Source organism: Anomaloglossus baeobatrachus, chromosome 11 (assembly GCF_048569485.1).
Source record: "Anomaloglossus baeobatrachus isolate aAnoBae1 chromosome 11, aAnoBae1.hap1, whole genome shotgun sequence".
In the NCBI taxonomy this organism is placed as follows: Eukaryota; Metazoa; Chordata; class Amphibia; order Anura; family Aromobatidae; genus Anomaloglossus; species Anomaloglossus baeobatrachus.
The window spans coordinates 30,815,689-30,833,496 of record NC_134363.1 but is presented as its reverse complement, the minus strand read 5'-3'; the positions used below and the strand labels follow the sequence as shown (position 1 = coordinate 30,833,496).

The following is a 17,808-nucleotide window of genomic DNA, read 5'->3' as shown; positions in this document are numbered from 1 at the left end:
GTGGGGGCAGCGCTGTGCCTCACGGCACGATGGTACTCACTTAGCCAATGATGTACACAAAGTCTCCGGTAAAACAAAACGGCTGGATGGACGGGTCCCACAGACGGCTGCGGTGTTTCTCCTCCCGGCATGTTGATGGTGACTGCCTTTCCCTGCACCTGTGTAGTGTAATCAGTTCCAGTGGGTTCCCACCGGTAACCCGCTCCCCAGCTTTGAAGGTTGCTGAAGGAGCCCCTTTTGCTCTGGCCCTGGGAACTGTAGCCTTGGCGGTGACTGTGTTTCCCTCTCTCGGTTGGACTGTTGCCTTCTGTCGGGACTTGGCTGCTGGGAAACCCCGGAGGTTCCCTTCGCTAACGGATTTGACAATTTCAACGGCAACTCCTAGCCTTGTCGGGGTCTGTAAGCCCTGCTGGTTGGTGCTGGCTTCTCTTTGCGTACCGGTCCAGTACCGCCGGGCCACCGCCCGTCCACGGTCCTTACGGCTGGCTCCGATAGGCCTCTCCTGTAGACGGTCACCACCGTCTGCCAACCTTGCTGTACTGTCCGGGCCACACACCCGGATGCTGTCAGATCTCTCCTTTACCACTTCTCCTGAACTCCAAACTATCTGATCTCCTTTTCCCGCCTCCAGGAATGTGAACTCCTCGGTGGGCGGGACCAACCGCCTGGCCCACCCCCTGGTGTGGACATCAGCCCCTGGAGGGAGGCAACAAGGATTTTTGTTTGACTTTGGTGTGCCTGACCGGGGTGTGGGGTGTGTTGGTGTAGTGCTTCTGACGTACTGGCTTGTCCAGGGCGCCACATTAACAGGTCCAAATTTGATGAGCTAGCCAAGGAGACAGGGGGTGGGAAATGACCAACTGGGAAAGGACTATTGAGTAAACCTGAAAATGGTAGAATGTGGGTTTCTATCATCCCACTTTTGGGATTTGTGCCTGCAGTACACCTGTAAAACTGGCCTTACATCAAAACTAAATATAGATAATAGCATAATATATTTCTAATTGCTATGATAATCAGTCTCGTTACACATCACAACTGTTTCTATAAATATGAAGTCAGTCCTGATCAGAGAGAAACTGGTTTTCATTTCATAGATCGCACACACTCAATTTTCAGAGACCTTTCTCCTCCAGGTCTGAAATCTTCAGTTTATAGGTAATCTGGATTTAGTCCAGACAGACTCACATTACAGCTGGTGCTCAAAATCTATGGAGAACTGGAACCAGAATCTGCGCCCATAAGTCCCAATCCATAGGGTCCTATGAGCACCAATTGTCATTTAAGATTTTATGGAGGGGTGAGGACAGGTATATTCTGGTACAAGCTCTCCCAAAACAGGTCTCCATAGAACTTGGAGCATTTGTCTATTGCAGGAATGTTAAAGTCTGTCTTGACCAAGTACAGCTCTCCTTCTGGACCAACAATCCACTCTCTATGGGTAAGAGCGAGTGGTAAATTTATCTAAGATATTAGAAAGTTTACTTATACTATTGAAGATATATAACACTTGGGGCTCATGTAGACATCCATGCATCTCTGACAAAGCATGGACTGGTCAAAAGGGTTCCCAACTGGGGCATGCATTTTTAGAAGACCATCACACTTTGTGTTGGGAGACCCACGTCCATGTGCAGCGCCCCACGGGGTGGGAGGTTAACCTACTCGTTGCCGGGCAATGTCATGGGTGTTCTTGCCCTGCTCCATTGACCCGAGGCGTTTAGAAAACAAAAAGGGACAGTGGGGTGATCTGGGAACATTTATCGTGACGGCACCTTTGGTATGCGGCCAGAGAGTAGCCACCTCTGCAGGATTCCTCGCCGGGGCAGGTGTTATGGCAGCCGTGATTGTGTTGCTCCCCACAGGCGGAGAAGGCCCTGGGTGGATGAAGGAGGGATGTTGGCCCTTTGGAAGCAAAGGAGCACAGGGAGATGACATTGCTGATCAGTGTGAGTCGGCAACTGCGGTTTCAGGTTTTTACTCACTGATTTAAAGCTGTACCCAGGAACTGGTCTCTGCCGTCATGGGCTTCAGTCACTGCAAAACGATTATTCCTGGCTCACAGCGTTAAATTTAGGTGCTCAGAAAAAGCAGCAAGTCTAATAGAAAATAATTCTGGCACACTTGGAGACAATATGAAGAGGAGAAAATCTTGAAATGCTTAAATGGTTTTATTTTGTGCATATATCAAACAAGTTGATGATAATTCATCCATCCAACGTTTCGACCATTTGAGGTCTTTATCAAGGACAAATTTATCTAATGTAACAAAAACATACGCACCATTAGTGCATGAAAACAAAACATGATTATGGCATTCATTATAACAAAAGTCTCTGATAACATCATGATAGCACATAACCAAATAAAGACATACATATACTTATAAAATCCATGTGCTGAAAAACAGTGAAATAGAAACCTAATAAAGGAACAAAGCTCATGAAGGGTACACTTATCATTCGGCAAATGAGGGCAGTAGTGACCCACCTAAATGATCAAATGTATGGTATATATTCAAGACTATGAAGACATCATAATGCAATCAAAGAGATGGATAAAGATGTGATCCTATGTGGGAGACAAAAACAGATAAGTATCGTGTACATGACATATAACCATGCAGATAAGAAGAGTTTCATTCTTCGGCAATAACTGTCTACAGATGTGTCTTTCCCCACTTATACCTTATGCACTGGAGCAAATTGATGATCAGTAGTGGTGACCCTTTTCAGAGGGAATGGGATATAGATAATTCTAAATGCAAGTGGATATAGATATGCGCATTAAAATAATATATGGATTATTTTAACCATATGATTAAAGTGAACTAATGCATCCTGAAGGAGAGTAGTATACCTGGATAAACTATTTCGCTGTCAAAGGTAGATACCTGAGAGCATCAGGGAAAGTTTCGTGTTTCCTTCACTGATGGTTCCTCAGTTGCCTCAGAAGAAGGGGAATATTCTGAGCAAGAGAGTCACATATACTTGCATTACCGCATAAAGTAGGGAGAAGACACATATACAATGACTTCTGTGTATTACATAACATATGGTAAGAAGGCAAAAACTACCTGAAAAATGCAGAGATAGTATACTAATACTTGCACTGAGGAATTCACAACGGCCTCAGGGTAACATCAGTGCTATGGACAAAATATGTGAACATCAGGAGTTACAAGTAGAATAGGAAAAACCAGTATAAGGTACATGTTGTAGGATAAAAAAGTACCCAAATTACCTTAATATTGTTCCAAAAAGGTGAACATGTATGGGATCATATAACAAAGAGGACTCCTTGTGGGGTTCTCAAAGAGACCCTATGGAAAATGTATACATTTTAAGTATCAAATAGTATACGTGACAAAAATGGTGGGCTGATATAGACACATACCTGAGGTATTCAAGGTATTAGAAGCAGGGAAGAGCTATTGAGCCATATATGGTGTCACGTATCTAAATAAAAATATGGAGAGTGCATAAATAATGCTGTTCCATCATGTTAAAGGCTCAGGAAAAGACGTACACATACCTTGCGTTGGTGATATAGGGTATGGGCCCCAGGGAGACGTGCACTGTGCGGTGGTGGTGTGTCCTTATATAGTGGGAGCAGTGCAGCGTCCACCATCCTGCTTCCTGGATGGTGGAACGCAGTGTGGGCCGGTGGAGCGCACGCCGCGCATGCGCAGCGCGGCGCGCCGCACCGCGCATGCGCCCGGAGCGCAGCATCAGCCCAATGGGAGAAGATGTGACAGGGGAGGTGTGTAAGTGTATGGGAACCAGGGATTGGCCTGTGAATCGCACCGAGAACGCGCACAGCGCCACCTAGTGGCCCAGCACGCGCGCCCAGCACGGAACACAGGCCAAAGTGAGTGACAGCAAGGTGAAAATGCTGAGTAGCTGTGCCCAGCAAGCACACAGCGCCCATTCATTGGCACAGTGCGCCAGAGTGGCACAAAACAGGACAGAGGAAATGACATGCAAAGTCTAACAACTAGATATGTGAATGTGTGAGATCCTAATATAAAGGATTACGGTGTGCTGGCCTGTGAATTGCGCATGGCAAATGCGCAGTGTCGGGCCATTTACACCAACGCATGAGCCAGGTACAGAGCACAAGTCAGTAAAACATACCAAAAGACGACATTATACAGAGTGCACAATAACAGAGAATCTTGGTGATGGTCCCTTAAAGCTGAGCGTAGTTGTGGTGATGACACAAGATTGGTGCAAGGACGGTGAAGAAATCAAGTAGGAGGTGGAGCCTGGAACGAAGAAAAAACAATTTAGGGAGAAATACATGTCACTATGTGTAGTAGAATGATATTCTCACTTATCCTTATACTGGGTTTTTGACAATCATATTGTAGATGACCACTCAGAGGCTGAAAAGCAACAAAAGTCGACCAAACTCAATTAATATAATAAATATTCAAGGTAACGTAAACTATCGAACAGTAAACTTCATTAAATGCACATATCGTGTTCCCTATTAAGACCTCTTGGTTCCAGCGTATTCAGGGTAAATATCCAATAGGATTCCCTTTCCTTTAGGGTACGTATTCTGTTACCACCCCTTCTAGGTATGGGTACATGTTCCAGTATCTGGTACTTCAATTGCGCGATCGTGTGACCATATGTAATAAAATGATACGGGATAGGGAGCATCATCTGTTTGCACCTGATAGTGGATTTGTGTTTACTGATGCGGTCTCGGACATGTTGGGTGGTCTCCCCAACATATCCGAGACCGCATGGACACTTAATAAGGTAAACTACAAAAGAGGATTCACATGTAAAAAATCCCTGTATGGAAAAAATTCGTCCTGACAAAGGGTGAGTAAAGGTGTCACCCCTGGTGAGATTGTTGCACTGTATGCAGTGGTGACACGGAAAATTGCCTTTTTTGGGAGTACCGAGAAACGTTTGCCTCGGTACAATCTTACTGGAACCTATGTCAGCCCTTACAAAACTGTCCCGGAGATTACGCGGCCTCTTGTTACAAAATAAAGGGGGTACACTGAATTCGCTAACCTCTGGATAAGCCTTATTCAGGAGCGGCCAGTGTTTACAGACTATGCTCTTAATAAGAGGAGAAAAAGGATGATAGGTGTTTATACACGGAATGCGTGGGATATTCTTCCCAGTAGTGGGTCTTTGAGAAAATTTCTTATTGGCAATATCAATAGGATATCCCCTCTGGAGAAACTTCATACTCATTTCTGAGGATCTTAGGTCACGTTGTGCTGGGTCTGATACAATACGCGCCACACGCTGATGTTGGGAAATAGGAAGACTTTGTTTAGTGTGACGGGGATGGCAACTTGTAAAATGCAGAAGACTATTACGGTCGGTCGGTTTTACATACAAATCCGTGCTAAGGATGCCGTCAGACGATATTACCATGGTATCTAAAAAATTGATATTATGGCTATCAAATTGAATGGAAAAGGTGAGACCTAGTGTGAGAGAATTGATCTCTGTGTGAAACTGTGATAAAGAAGCGACATCACCCCGCCAAATGAGGAAGATGTCGTCAATATACCTTTTCCATGTAATCACATGTTCCAACCATAGTGGATGATTGTATATGTGTAATTCTTCAAAATGCGCCATAAAAATATTAGCATACGGGGGTGCCAAATTAGAACCCATCGCGGTCCCCCGTTTCTGTAAATAAAACTGGTCTTGGAACAGAAAGAAATTATTTTCTAGAACCAGTTGAAGGAGATCAATGCAAAATTGATTCTGTAAAGGAGAGTGAGTACTATGTCTATTCAAAAACCATTTTACTGCCTGTATGCCATCAAGGTGTTGAATGCTAGTATAAAGACTATTGACATCAAGGGATACCAAAAGACATTCAGGAGGCAACAACCCTATGGATTGTAAATGTGTCAAGAAGTCGGAAGTGTCCTTAAGGTATGACTTGATGTTGGGTATGAGAGGAGTGAGGATTCTCTCAACTGTGATAGCAAGGGGCGATAAAACGGATTCTGTCGAAGCGACAATCGGGCGACCGGGAGGATGGCTCATGTTTTTATGAACCTTGGGTAAGGTATAAAACACCGGTATGATGGGGTGGGCTTTAATGAGAAAATCAGCTAGTTTCTGATCTATGGTATTATTGGCCAAATAGATACGGATAATGTGTTTAATGAGTCCCTGAATATGGGATGTTGGATCACGTGAAATAGGTACATAAGTACTTGTATCCCCTAATTGGCTCAAAATCTCATCAATGTAGTATTTCTTGTTGAGTACCACAATGGACCCACCCTTATCGGCCGGTCCATTGAAGAATGAAACTCTTCTTATCTGCATGGTTATATGTCATGTACACGATACTTATCTGTTTTTGTCTCCCACATAGGATCACATCTTTATCCATCTCTTTGATTGCATTATGATGTCTTCATAGTCTTGAATATATACCATACATTTGATCATTTAGGTGGGTCACTACTGCCCTCATTTGCCGAATGATAAGTGTACCCTTCATGAGCTTTGTTCCTTTATTAGGTTTCTATTTCACTGTTTTTCAGCACATGGATTTTATAAGTATATGTATGTCTTTATTTGGTTATGTGCTATCATGATGTTATCAGAGACTTTTGTTATAATGAATGCCATAATCATGTTTTGTTTTCATGCACTAATGGTGCGTATGTTTTTGTTACATTAGATAAATTTGTCCTTGATAAAGACCTCAAATGGTCGAAACGTTGGATGGATGAATTATCATCAACTTCTTTTTTGATCTATGCACAAAATAAAACCATTTAAGCATTTCAAGATTTTCTCCTCTTCATATTGTCTCCAAGTGTGCCAGAATTATTTTCTATTAGACTTGCTGCTTTTTCTGAGCACCTAAATTTAACGCTGTGAGCCAGGAATAATCGTTTTGCAGTGATTGGTTTTTTTACCTGAGCTCCAGCCTATTTTTTGCCTACTTTTCCATATGTCATTTACTACCTTCTCATATGATGCTGATGAGGTCAGTAACATATTGTCCAGGGTGACTATACCCAATACATTTTTATCAGTACCCAATGAAGAAGTACGTACCAGGGACTATGAAAAAGAATTAAGAAGGCATACTGCGCTGGAATTGCATTGTGCCACTCTAGCGGAGTATCATAGAGTGCAACGCATTCCAAGGGGCTTACGAGTATCACTGAAACCGACTCTTTTTTCAGATAAACCCGAATATTGTTCAAAATTCGAGAGTATAGTTAATAAGTGTTCAATGGACATTATAATTTTGACGATTGAATTCCTGCAAAAAGAAATTGAGGACCTGGGACACAACATCAGTTCGATCGAACAGCAACTTCAGAACACGATTCCCACTGCAGAGTGGGAGAGGATCCACTCTAAAACCAAAGCCACTATTGCTGAATTCAGTAAGACTCTTCAAGAACGGAAAAGGTCTAAGTTTTTAAGAGATCAAGAAGATTATGCCAAAAATCGGGTCTATCGTTGGCAATTTGTGGAAGATATTCCTAGGAGACCAACACAGTATCATCGGTATTCAACATCATCCGGATCGGATACAGAACAGTATACCTCACGACAGTCTCGTTTTTTAGCACAGCGGCCAAACCAAAGAGGAAAACGAGGAGGAGTAAGAGGGGCCGCGGTAGCACCATCAACATATCACATGCAAACCAGATCACAGGTACCAATTTAGTGTATAACATTTCTTCGTACAACTTGTCTGTAATTGAATCCCAGGTACTACAAAAAGGGTTATCATTTTGTCCGACTCCACCTCTCAATACATTTGTTTTAGACCAGGAGATGAGGAGGTTTTTTAGGACCTTGAGACTAAAAGCTCATTTTAGTACTGATAAAGCCACAACGGTCGTTAATACTCCGACTGAATCCGATACCATGTTTCGGTTGAAACAATTGGACCTTAGAGTCCCGAGTTCGTTCAACCCTCCTAAGACGTATCACCCCATCGAGACGTATGTTGCTTTGGTTTCTAGAGACATTAATCATACATTAAGGACAGTGGATGAGGGTCAATTCAAGATCAAACGTAATGTTACTATAGAAGAAAGTCGTGCAATACGGGATTTAAAAAATAACCCCAATATCGTTATCAAACCGGCCGATAAGGGTGGGTCCATTGTGGTACTCAACAAGAAATACTACATTGATGAGATTTTGAGCCAATTAGGGGATACAAGTACTTATGTACCTATTTCACGTGATCCAACATCCCATATTCAGGGACTCATTAAACACATTATCCGTATCTATTTGGCCAATAATACCATAGATCAGAAACTAGCTGATTTTCTCATTAAAGCCCACCCCATCATACCGGTGTTTTATACCTTACCCAAGGTTCATAAAAACATGAGCCATCCTCCCGGTCGCCCGATTGTCGCTTCGACAGAATCCGTTTTATCGCCCCTTGCTATCACAGTTGAGAGAATCCTCACTCCTCTCATACCCAACATCAAGTCATACCTTAAGGACACTTCCGACTTCTTGACACATTTACAATCCATAGGGTTGTTGCCTCCTGAATGTCTTTTGGTATCCCTTGATGTCAATAGTCTTTATACTAGCATTCAACACCTTGATGGCATACAGGCAGTAAAATGGTTTTTGAATAGACATAGTACTCACTCTCCTTTACAGAATCAATTTTGCATTGATCTCCTTCAACTGGTTCTAGAAAATAATTTCTTTCTGTTCCAAGACCAGTTTTATTTACAGAAACGGGGGACCGCGATGGGTTCTAATTTGGCACCCCCGTATGCTAATATTTTTATGGCGCATTTTGAAGAATTACACATATACAATCATCCACTATGGTTGGAACATGTGATTACATGGAAAAGGTATATTGACGACATCTTCCTCATTTGGCGGGGTGATGTCGCTTCTTTATCACAGTTTCACACAGAGATCAATTCTCTCACACTAGGTCTCACCTTTTCCATTCAATTTGATAGCCATAATATCAATTTTTTAGATACCATGGTAATATCGTCTGACGGCATCCTTAGCACGGATTTGTATGTAAAACCGACCGACCGTAATAGTCTTCTGCATTTTACAAGTTGCCATCCCCGTCACACTAAACAAAGTCTTCCTATTTCCCAACATCAGCGTGTGGCGCGAATTGTATCTGACCCAGCACAACGTGACCTAAGATCCTCAGAAATGAGTATGAAGTTTCTCCAGAGGGGATATCCTATTGATATTGCCAATAAGAAATTTTCTCAAAGACCCACTACTGGGAAGAATATCCCACGCATTCCGTGTATAAACACCTATCATCCTTTTTCTCCTCTTATTAAGAGCATAGTCTGTAAACACTGGCCGCTCCTGAATAAGGCTTATCCAGAGGTTAGCGAATTCAGTGTACCCCCTTTATTTTGTAACAAGAGGCCGCGTAATCTCCGGGACAGTTTTGTAAGGGCTGACATAGGTTCCAGTAAGATTGTACCGAGGCAAACGTTTCTCGGTACTCCCAAAAAAGGCAATTTTCCGTGTCACCACTGCATACAGTGCAACAATCTCACCAGGGGTGACACCTTTACTCACCCTTTGTCAGGACGAATTTTTTCCATACAGGGATTTTTTACATGTGAATCCTCTTTTGTAGTTTACCTTATTAAGTGTCCATGCGGTCTCGGATATGTTGGGGAGACCACCCAACATGTCCGAGACCGCATCAGTAAACACAAATCCACTATCAGGTGCAAACAGATGATGCTCCCTATCCCGTATCATTTTATTACATATGGTCACACGATCGCGCAATTGAAGTACCAGATACTGGAACATGTACCCATACCTAGAAGGGGTGGTAACAGAATACGTACCCTAAAGGAAAGGGAATCCTATTGGATATTTACCCTGAATACGCTGGAACCAAGAGGTCTTAATAGGGAACACGATATGTGCATTTAATGAAGTTTACTGTTCGATAGTTTACGTTACCTTGAATATTTATTATATTAATTGAGTTTGGTCGACTTTTGTTGCTTTTCAGCCTCTGAGTGGTCATCTACAATATGATTGTCAAAAACCCAGTATAAGGATAAGTGAGAATATCATTCTACTACACATAGTGACATGTATTTCTCCCTAAATTGTTTTTTCTTCGTTCCAGGCTCCACCTCCTACTTGATTTCTTCACCGTCCTTGCACCAATCTTGTGTCATCACCACAACTACGCTCAGCTTTAAGGGACCATCACCAAGATTCTCTGTTATTGTGCACTCTGTATAATGTCGTCTTTTGGTATGTTTTACTGACTTGTGCTCTGTACCTGGCTCATGCGTTGGTGTAAATGGCCCGACACTGCGCATTTGCCATGCGCAATTCACAGGCCAGCACACCGTAATCCTTTATATTAGGATCTCACACATTCACATATCTAGTTGTTAGACTTTGCATGTCATTTCCTCTGTCCTGTTTTGTGCCACTCTGGCGCACTGTGCCAATGAATGGGCGCTGTGTGCTTGCTGGGCACAGCTACTCAGCATTTTCACCTTGCTGTCACTCACTTTGGCCTGTGTTCCGTGCTGGGCGCGCGTGCTGGGCCACTAGGTGGCGCTGTGCGCGTTCTCGGTGCGATTCACAGGCCAATCCCTGGTTCCCATACACTTACACACCTCCCCTGTCACATCTTCTCCCATTGGGCTGATGCTGCGCTCCGGGCGCATGCGCGGTGCGGCGCGCCGCGCTGCGCATGCGCGGCGTGCGCTCCACCGGCCCACACTGCGTTCCACCATCCAGGAAGCAGGATGGTGGACGCTGCACTGCTCCCACTATATAAGGACACACCACCACCGCACAGTGCACGTCTCCCTGGGGCCCATACCCTATATCACCAACGCAAGGTATGTGTACGTCTTTTCCTGAGCCTTTAACATGATGGAACAGCATTATTTATGCACTCTCCATATTTTTATTTAGATACGTGACACCATATATGGCTCAATAGCTCTTCCCTGCTTCTAATACCTTGAATACCTCAGGTATGTGTCTATATCAGCCCACCATTTTTGTCACGTATACTATTTGACACTTAAAATGTATACATTTTCCATAGGGTCTCTTTGAGAACCCCACAAGGAGTCCTCTTTGTTATATGATCCCATACATGTTCACCTTTTTGGAACAATATTAAGGTAATTTGGGTACTTCTTTATCCTACAACATGTACCTTATACTGGTTTTTCCTATTCTACTTGTAACTCCTGATGTTCACATATTTTGTCCATAGCACTGATGTTACCCTGAGGCCGTTGTGAATTCCTCAGTGCAAGTATTAGTATACTATCTCTGCATTTTTCAGGTAGTTTTTGCCTTCTTACCATATGTTATGTAATACACAGAAGTCATTGTATATGTGTCTTCTCCCTACTTTATGCGGTAATGCAAGTATATGTGACTCTCTTGCTCAGAATATTCCCCTTCTTCTGAGGCAACTGAGGAACCATCAGTGAAGGAAACACGAAACTTTCCCTGATGCTCTCAGGTATCTACCTTTGACAGCGAAATAGTTTATCCAGGTATACTACTCTCCTTCAGGATGCATTAGTTCACTTTAATCATATGGTTAAAATAATCCATATATTATTTTAATGCGCATATCTATATCCACTTGCATTTAGAATTATCTATATCCCATTCCCTCTGAAAAGGGTCACCACTACTGATCATCAATTTGCTCCAGTGCATAAGGTATAAGTGGGGAAAGACACATCTGTAGACAGTTATTGCCGAAGAATGAAACTCTTCTTATCTGCATGGTTATATGTCATGTACACGATACTTATCTGTTTTTGTCTCCCACATAGGATCACATCTTTATTCATCTCTTTGATTGCATTATGATGTCTTCATAGTCTTGAATATATACCATACATTTGATCATTTAGGTGGGTCACTACTGCCCTCATTTGCCGAATGATAAGTGTACCCTTCATGAGCTTTGTTCCTTTATTAGGTTTCTATTTCACTGTTTTTCAGCACATGGATTTTATAAGTATATGTATGTCTTTATTTGGTTATGTGCTATCATGATGTTATCAGAGACTTTTGTTATAATGAATGCCATAATCATGTTTTGTTTTCATGCACTAATGGTGCGTATGTTTTTGTTACATTAGATAAATTTGTCCTTGATAAAGACCTCAAATGGTCGAAACGTTGGATGGATGAATTATCATCAACTTCTTTTTTGATCTATGCACAAAATAAAACCATTTAAGCATTTCAAGATTTTCTCCTCTTCATATTGTCTCCAAGTGTGCCAGAATTATTTTCTATTAAATGGGCTTCAGTCAATCCCAGGCAAGTAAAGGGGCCACCACTGGTGTTTGAAGAGAGAGCAGGAGAAAATCCCTTGTCTAGGATATCCCCCTGTGTGGTTAGGTACCCTGGCCAAACTCCCGCTCCAAGCCTAGTAAAGTTCAAGGTGTCTTGTCAGAGCTACAGTCCCGACGGATCTGTTTGATGTCATTGTGTAGCGCCTATATCTACCCCAAGTGGACCCCCACCCCCCAAGCTGTCTTACTTCAGTGATCAGGGGGAAGTCCCGTGTATTGTGATGGCCAGCCCCTGCCTACCCTGAGCCATACAACCCTGTGAGAAGGTTCCCAAGCTGTATGTAGTGTGTGGATATGAAACACCGGTGATTAACCCCTTTTACCTGAGCTGGATACTGCACCTTAACTGAGGTGCAATACCCTATGGCGACCAGAGCCTCAGGGCTGCCACACATGCACTGCAGCCAAATCCATGGAGATCTGGACGATAACCTACTTTTTATGGCTGAGTCATCTAATATTTGTTCCTAAAATGAGTGGACTTGGCAAAAAGGTCAATTTTAGTAGTATGCAGCTACCTTATACTAAAACCCCCCATGTGTTTGGTGGTTTCCGAAAGGTGGAAGTCATGTATTCTTATCTTGGACAAGCCCCTTTTAGCAAAACGCCAGTGTGTCATACAGCCAAGTTCCACCATCCATGCATAGATCGGAATTTCTGGACTGGCCACAGGTCTTTTGATATGACCTCAGCATCGTAAGTATGTGGCTAGTAGAGAAGTTGCTGTCAACACATCCTAAAATAGTTCCTCCACCTGGTGCCTTACATTTGCTGAAAACAGTTTTGCAGTTTTTCCTCCTATCTGAGCTTGAGCAGTGACGGCAAAGGAAGCCCAGTGGCAAACCAGAAATGTCTCCCCTGTGCCGAGAAGCCAATGATTCACTCATCGCTAGTCCCTTTACTACTGTGGCCACCAACGTTGTTATATGTGGGTCAGTAACCAATTTTTATTATCCTTTGTCATCCAGATTACTTTTGCACACAGACAGCACCACAAGATTTCCAAAAATACATAATTTATTAAATCAGGTTGACAAACTATACAAAACACTTCATAGAAAATGTACATGTCAAATATCAAAAAAATTCTCCGTCAGACTTTGCAACCACAGGTTTTTTTTACTAATCTTATCTCTAGAGTGTCAGTCCCGTGAGTTCTTCCTTCAGCCAGTTGGCCAATGTATTTTCCCCCCCCTCTTCAATTTAGAGACCATGAATCAATGTCACCAGAAGGACCGGGAGGAGGTAGAAGACTTGGGCCTTCAGGCTGTCGCTCCCACTCCCGATACATCTTGCCATCACTTGTGTGGTTTTCCCATCTGTGAGTTTTTGACTTTGAGCCGTATGGCAAAAAGACCGACTGGCACAGCCCATAATGACGGTATTTTCTGAAAAACAGAAAAAAGTTTAATATTTCTGGTAAATATCTTGAAGGATAGTCCAAACATGATTTGCCTATAGGCCTGCTACATGAATGGTCTTTATTTGCAGCACCGCTCACTTACCTGTGTCAGTCTTTATCATGTAAGCGGCACAAAACGTCTCATCTCCTGTGCAGTTCCTTAAATTTGAGGAAAGGCACTGACTCATACTATGGCCAAAGCAGACGGGACAACGGGCTCCATTTTCTGATTCTTTCCTTTTAGTTACTGAAGTGAAAACCAGTTTTAATATCCCACTCGAAAACCAAACCCAGTCCATGCATCAATCCACACCTTTGGTCTTAACCACTGACAGACAAGGCCAAACTAGTTCAAGAACCCAAAACTTTTTGCCGGAGTGGCTAACGCAAGTGAGTGTAGATCAGCGATTCCCGAACTCCAGTCCTCATGGCCCCCCCAACTAGTCATGTTTTCAGGATTTCCTTACTATTGAACAGGTGATTGAATCATCATCAAGGCATCACCTGTGCTATATTTAGGAAGTCCTGAAAACATGACTTGTTGGGGGTCGTGAGGATGGAGTTTGGGAACCACTGGTGTAGACACTCTCCAATAGATATTGGGGGTGGAGAAAAAGATCAGACCAAGTATAACAGATATGCTGCACGCTCCCTTTCTGGTACAGTCAAAAGTGTGCGCAAATATATATATTATATATAGATGTACTAGATAAAAGGTCTCCAACTTTATGGGTTGATCTGTTTTTTGTCCTCCCTAGAAATGTCTAGTGGCCATTTCTGGTATTGCAGTCTTGTCTGCTATAATGGAGCAGGTAGAAGATTTGGGTCTTCCATAACTAGACAACCGCTTAAAATTTGAACAGGCGCAACCTACCGGTAAGCACAAAAATACTAGTAATCAGGGTAGCCCATCCCTCACTAGATGTTCTTTCAAGAGTTGCACATTTGACGTTCACGGCCCGAGTATGGACCACAATATCTGGACTGGTCACAAGTCTCTCGACCCATGACTACAAAGCCATTAAGATCAGGAGACCTGCACTAAATCCAGACATGGTGGATGCACCTGGACCACAATATGTAGTGTTAATTTGAGGGAAGAAGTAATTTGAGGGAAGAAGTAGTTTGTCAATGTGAAGGAACTTTTTTTGGATGTAGGATTGTGCCTACGATCGCAACCAGTCCCAGGGGGTGCAGGAGGCCTGAAGGCACTGACTGAGGTGTGTGACTGAGTGTGATCTTCCAGCTGAAATGGGAGGGGTTCAGCTCCTACCAGGCCCAGACCAACGTCTGCTACCTAGTACTTCACGGAGCCAAGCTCCTGACCTACTCTCACTTTCACCTCCAACACTACACTCTCCCTTTGACTGACTCCTTACCTCCCCTTAACCAACCCCCCCCCCCCCCCCCCCCCAGTGGGCGACCCTATTCCACTCAGGCCGTCCACTGGTGTGTCTGGTGCAGAGTGTTCCTAGGATTTTGATTAGCTGGCCTTTGGCAACACCATTTGTTTAGGGACCCATAACAAAGGGAGGAGGTGGATATTGCATAGAAGGGCAGATTGCACAATACCCTGTGACGACCTGATAGGCCAGGGTGTCACATTTCTATAGGATTTTGAACGCTTAGTATATACATACATATGACCAATATGTGGGGGGGGGGGGCCACGCGGTCTGATCTTAGCACCAAGGCCCATCGAACTTTAGTTACGCCACTGGCAAGCATGCAACAATCAAGCAGAGGACTTGTTTTCATTTGTGACCCAAATCATTCCAAGGTGCCAGTACTTACAGGTCGGCTGTGGCGGGGTACAAGAGTCTGTATTACAGCAAGTACTATTGGTTTCGGTGGACAGGAAACTGGTCATGCTTCCCATGGTGTTACACTGGGTGGCATCTCCACAATATCTATCAAAAGTGAAGGTTTTCTTACCATCTAGAAGAAAAAAAAAAAAAAAAAAAAGTAAGACATTTTTCAGAGACTTCACATTAGTACATTTTTATATGCCTCTTCATTGCCCATTAGTACATTGAGGCATTTGACACGATGAAGGAAAACCATTCTGAGCACGTACATTAGTTAATGGCCCACCCACAGGATTGGTCTTCAGAATCAGATCAGTGGGGGTCCGATAAGCAGCACTCCAGCAACCACACCTTAGACCATAACTATCCCATGCCACCAATATATCTTCCATATCCAATTTAGATCCCAGTCTTAGCCAAATCAGATCTCATACTTTACACTGACAAGGGGCAATACTCCCAAAACATTGTCTGCAAGTTGACATTCAGGTTTGGCTTATATATCCCCAAGTCATATGGCAAGGGTCTAGATTGACTTAGTGCTACCTATTGGATGTAGCCATCCTATAGTTTTTCAGAAGAGGCAATTTGCATACCTCTTTTAAGAAGGGCGGCCATCTTTAAGCACTGCAGGCTGATTGTTTTTGGTTTAGCGCGATTTGGAGTCTTGTAAGCTCCTGAAGGTTGCTCCTTTCTCCAGAAATATATTCCAGGGGAGGTGGCAAGTAGTATCACCATTTCATTTAGGTGCTTCGTGCAACACCACCACCCAGTGCCCCTTTCAGCCCACATGTCAAAGATTTGAGAAGAGGGGGGGGGGGGGGGGGGTACAACTAACTTAGAGGCACTTACCAGCAGCAGTTGTCTGGGTAAATGTGGACATGCATTGTTCATCTACTTTGCAGGTTGTCTGATTGCCACTGCAGGAGGTGGCTGCATTAGTGGTGCATGCTATACAGGAGAGGCCAAGCCCTTAAATATAAAGGGACACATTACAAAAGTTACAATTAAGGACACACACACACACACTTAAGGACACACACACACACACACACTGCTGCAAGCTTGAACAGTATAGGTTGCATGAGGCTCTATAGTTTTATAAAAACACTTAGGAATACATAGGCTACTGGAATGCATGATGAACAATGTAGAACGCTAAGTTACCAAATATCTCCCCCCCTCCCTTAAATAGCTTACCAGTAGAATATAAACTGAAAAACACAGCAAAGGTGAGAAGAGTCTTCATGGTGGTGGGGAGGATTGGGCAAGTCAAGAGGACGGTTCACAGCTCCCTGGAGGAGATTAGTCAGATCTTAGAAATATTGCAAACAACAAGTACATCGGGGTCCTAGCCAGTTTAAGGATCTACTTAAAGAAAAGTAATATTGAATATCAATCCTATTCACTTTAATTACACTGCAATGATGTAGGAACCACTATGGTAAGGATTTGGCCACCATGTAGTCCCAACTATTTGAGTCACCAGTACCCCCAGTCCACTCACCTCAAGTGCTCCAACCACTCTATACCATCACCTCCCTGTCCTGTGGTTGGAGTGAAAAAGCACTAAGCTATGGAGGAGCTGCACCCTCCAGACAATTTATCAATCGTTACCAGCTGCATCATTGATGATTACTCAGTGACATCTGTTGCCTGATCTCCCTCAAGGCCAGGTTCACACAGTCGTACAAAAAAAAATAAGGCTATGTGTCCACGGTAGAATGTACCTGCGGATTTTTCTGCTTCAAAATCTGCGACTTTCGCGGCAAATCCGCACCCGCGGATTTACCACGGATTTGCCGCGGATTTTGATGCGGATTTCTTTTTTTTTTTTCCCAAATTCTATACCCAAAATCCGCACCAAAATCCACAACAAATAATTGACATGCTGCAGATTTTTCCGCATCAAAATCCGCGGCAAATCCGCAGCGGAAAAATCCGCAGCATGGACACAGCATTTCCAAAATGCCATTGAAATGGCTTGGAAGTGCCGCTGCTGCAGATTTTCGGGAAATCCGCGGTAAATCCGCAGCGTGGGCACATAGCCTAAGGGCCGTTGCCGAAGTTTTGCCAAGGTTTCTGAATGTAAATCTGTTAAAAAAAAAAAAGTGACATAAGTCCAGAGTCACATTTACGTGTATCTCGCGCGAGTCTCGCATTGTATCACCCGGAACGGCCGCACGCTCTCCGGACAGAAGCAGGTCAGCTGCATGTATTTCTATGCA

General features: G+C 43.4%; 1 protein-coding gene across 1 annotated transcript; it reads right to left on the bottom strand.

Moving 5' to 3' along the window:
- Nucleotides 1–13,573: 13,573 nt before the first annotated feature.
- On the bottom strand, nucleotides 13,574–16,829 carry LOC142255771 (uncharacterized). Its single transcript, XM_075327219.1, has 5 exons — nucleotides 16,781–16,829; nucleotides 16,433–16,552; nucleotides 15,567–15,710; nucleotides 13,876–14,019; nucleotides 13,574–13,758 (listed from the first exon to the last, which is right to left on the bottom strand). Exons 1-5 carry the CDS (start codon nucleotides 16,827–16,829, stop codon nucleotides 13,574–13,576), a joined length of 642 nt encoding a protein of 213 aa, XP_075183334.1.
- Nucleotides 16,830–17,808: the final 979 nt, after the last annotated feature.

Coding starts and splice junctions, on each gene's coding strand:
- LOC142255771 (XM_075327219.1), bottom strand. CDS start 16,829: ATGAAGACTCTTCTCACCTTTGCTGTGTTTTTCAGTTTATATTCTACT. Junction 16,553..16,780: donor TTTCAGTTTATATTCTACTG/GTAAGCTATTTA, acceptor TTTATATTTAAG/GGCTTGGCCTCTCCTGTATA. Junction 13,759..13,875: donor CATGATAAAGACTGACACAG/GTAAGTGAGCGG, acceptor TCTGTTTTTCAG/AAAATACCGTCATTATGGGC.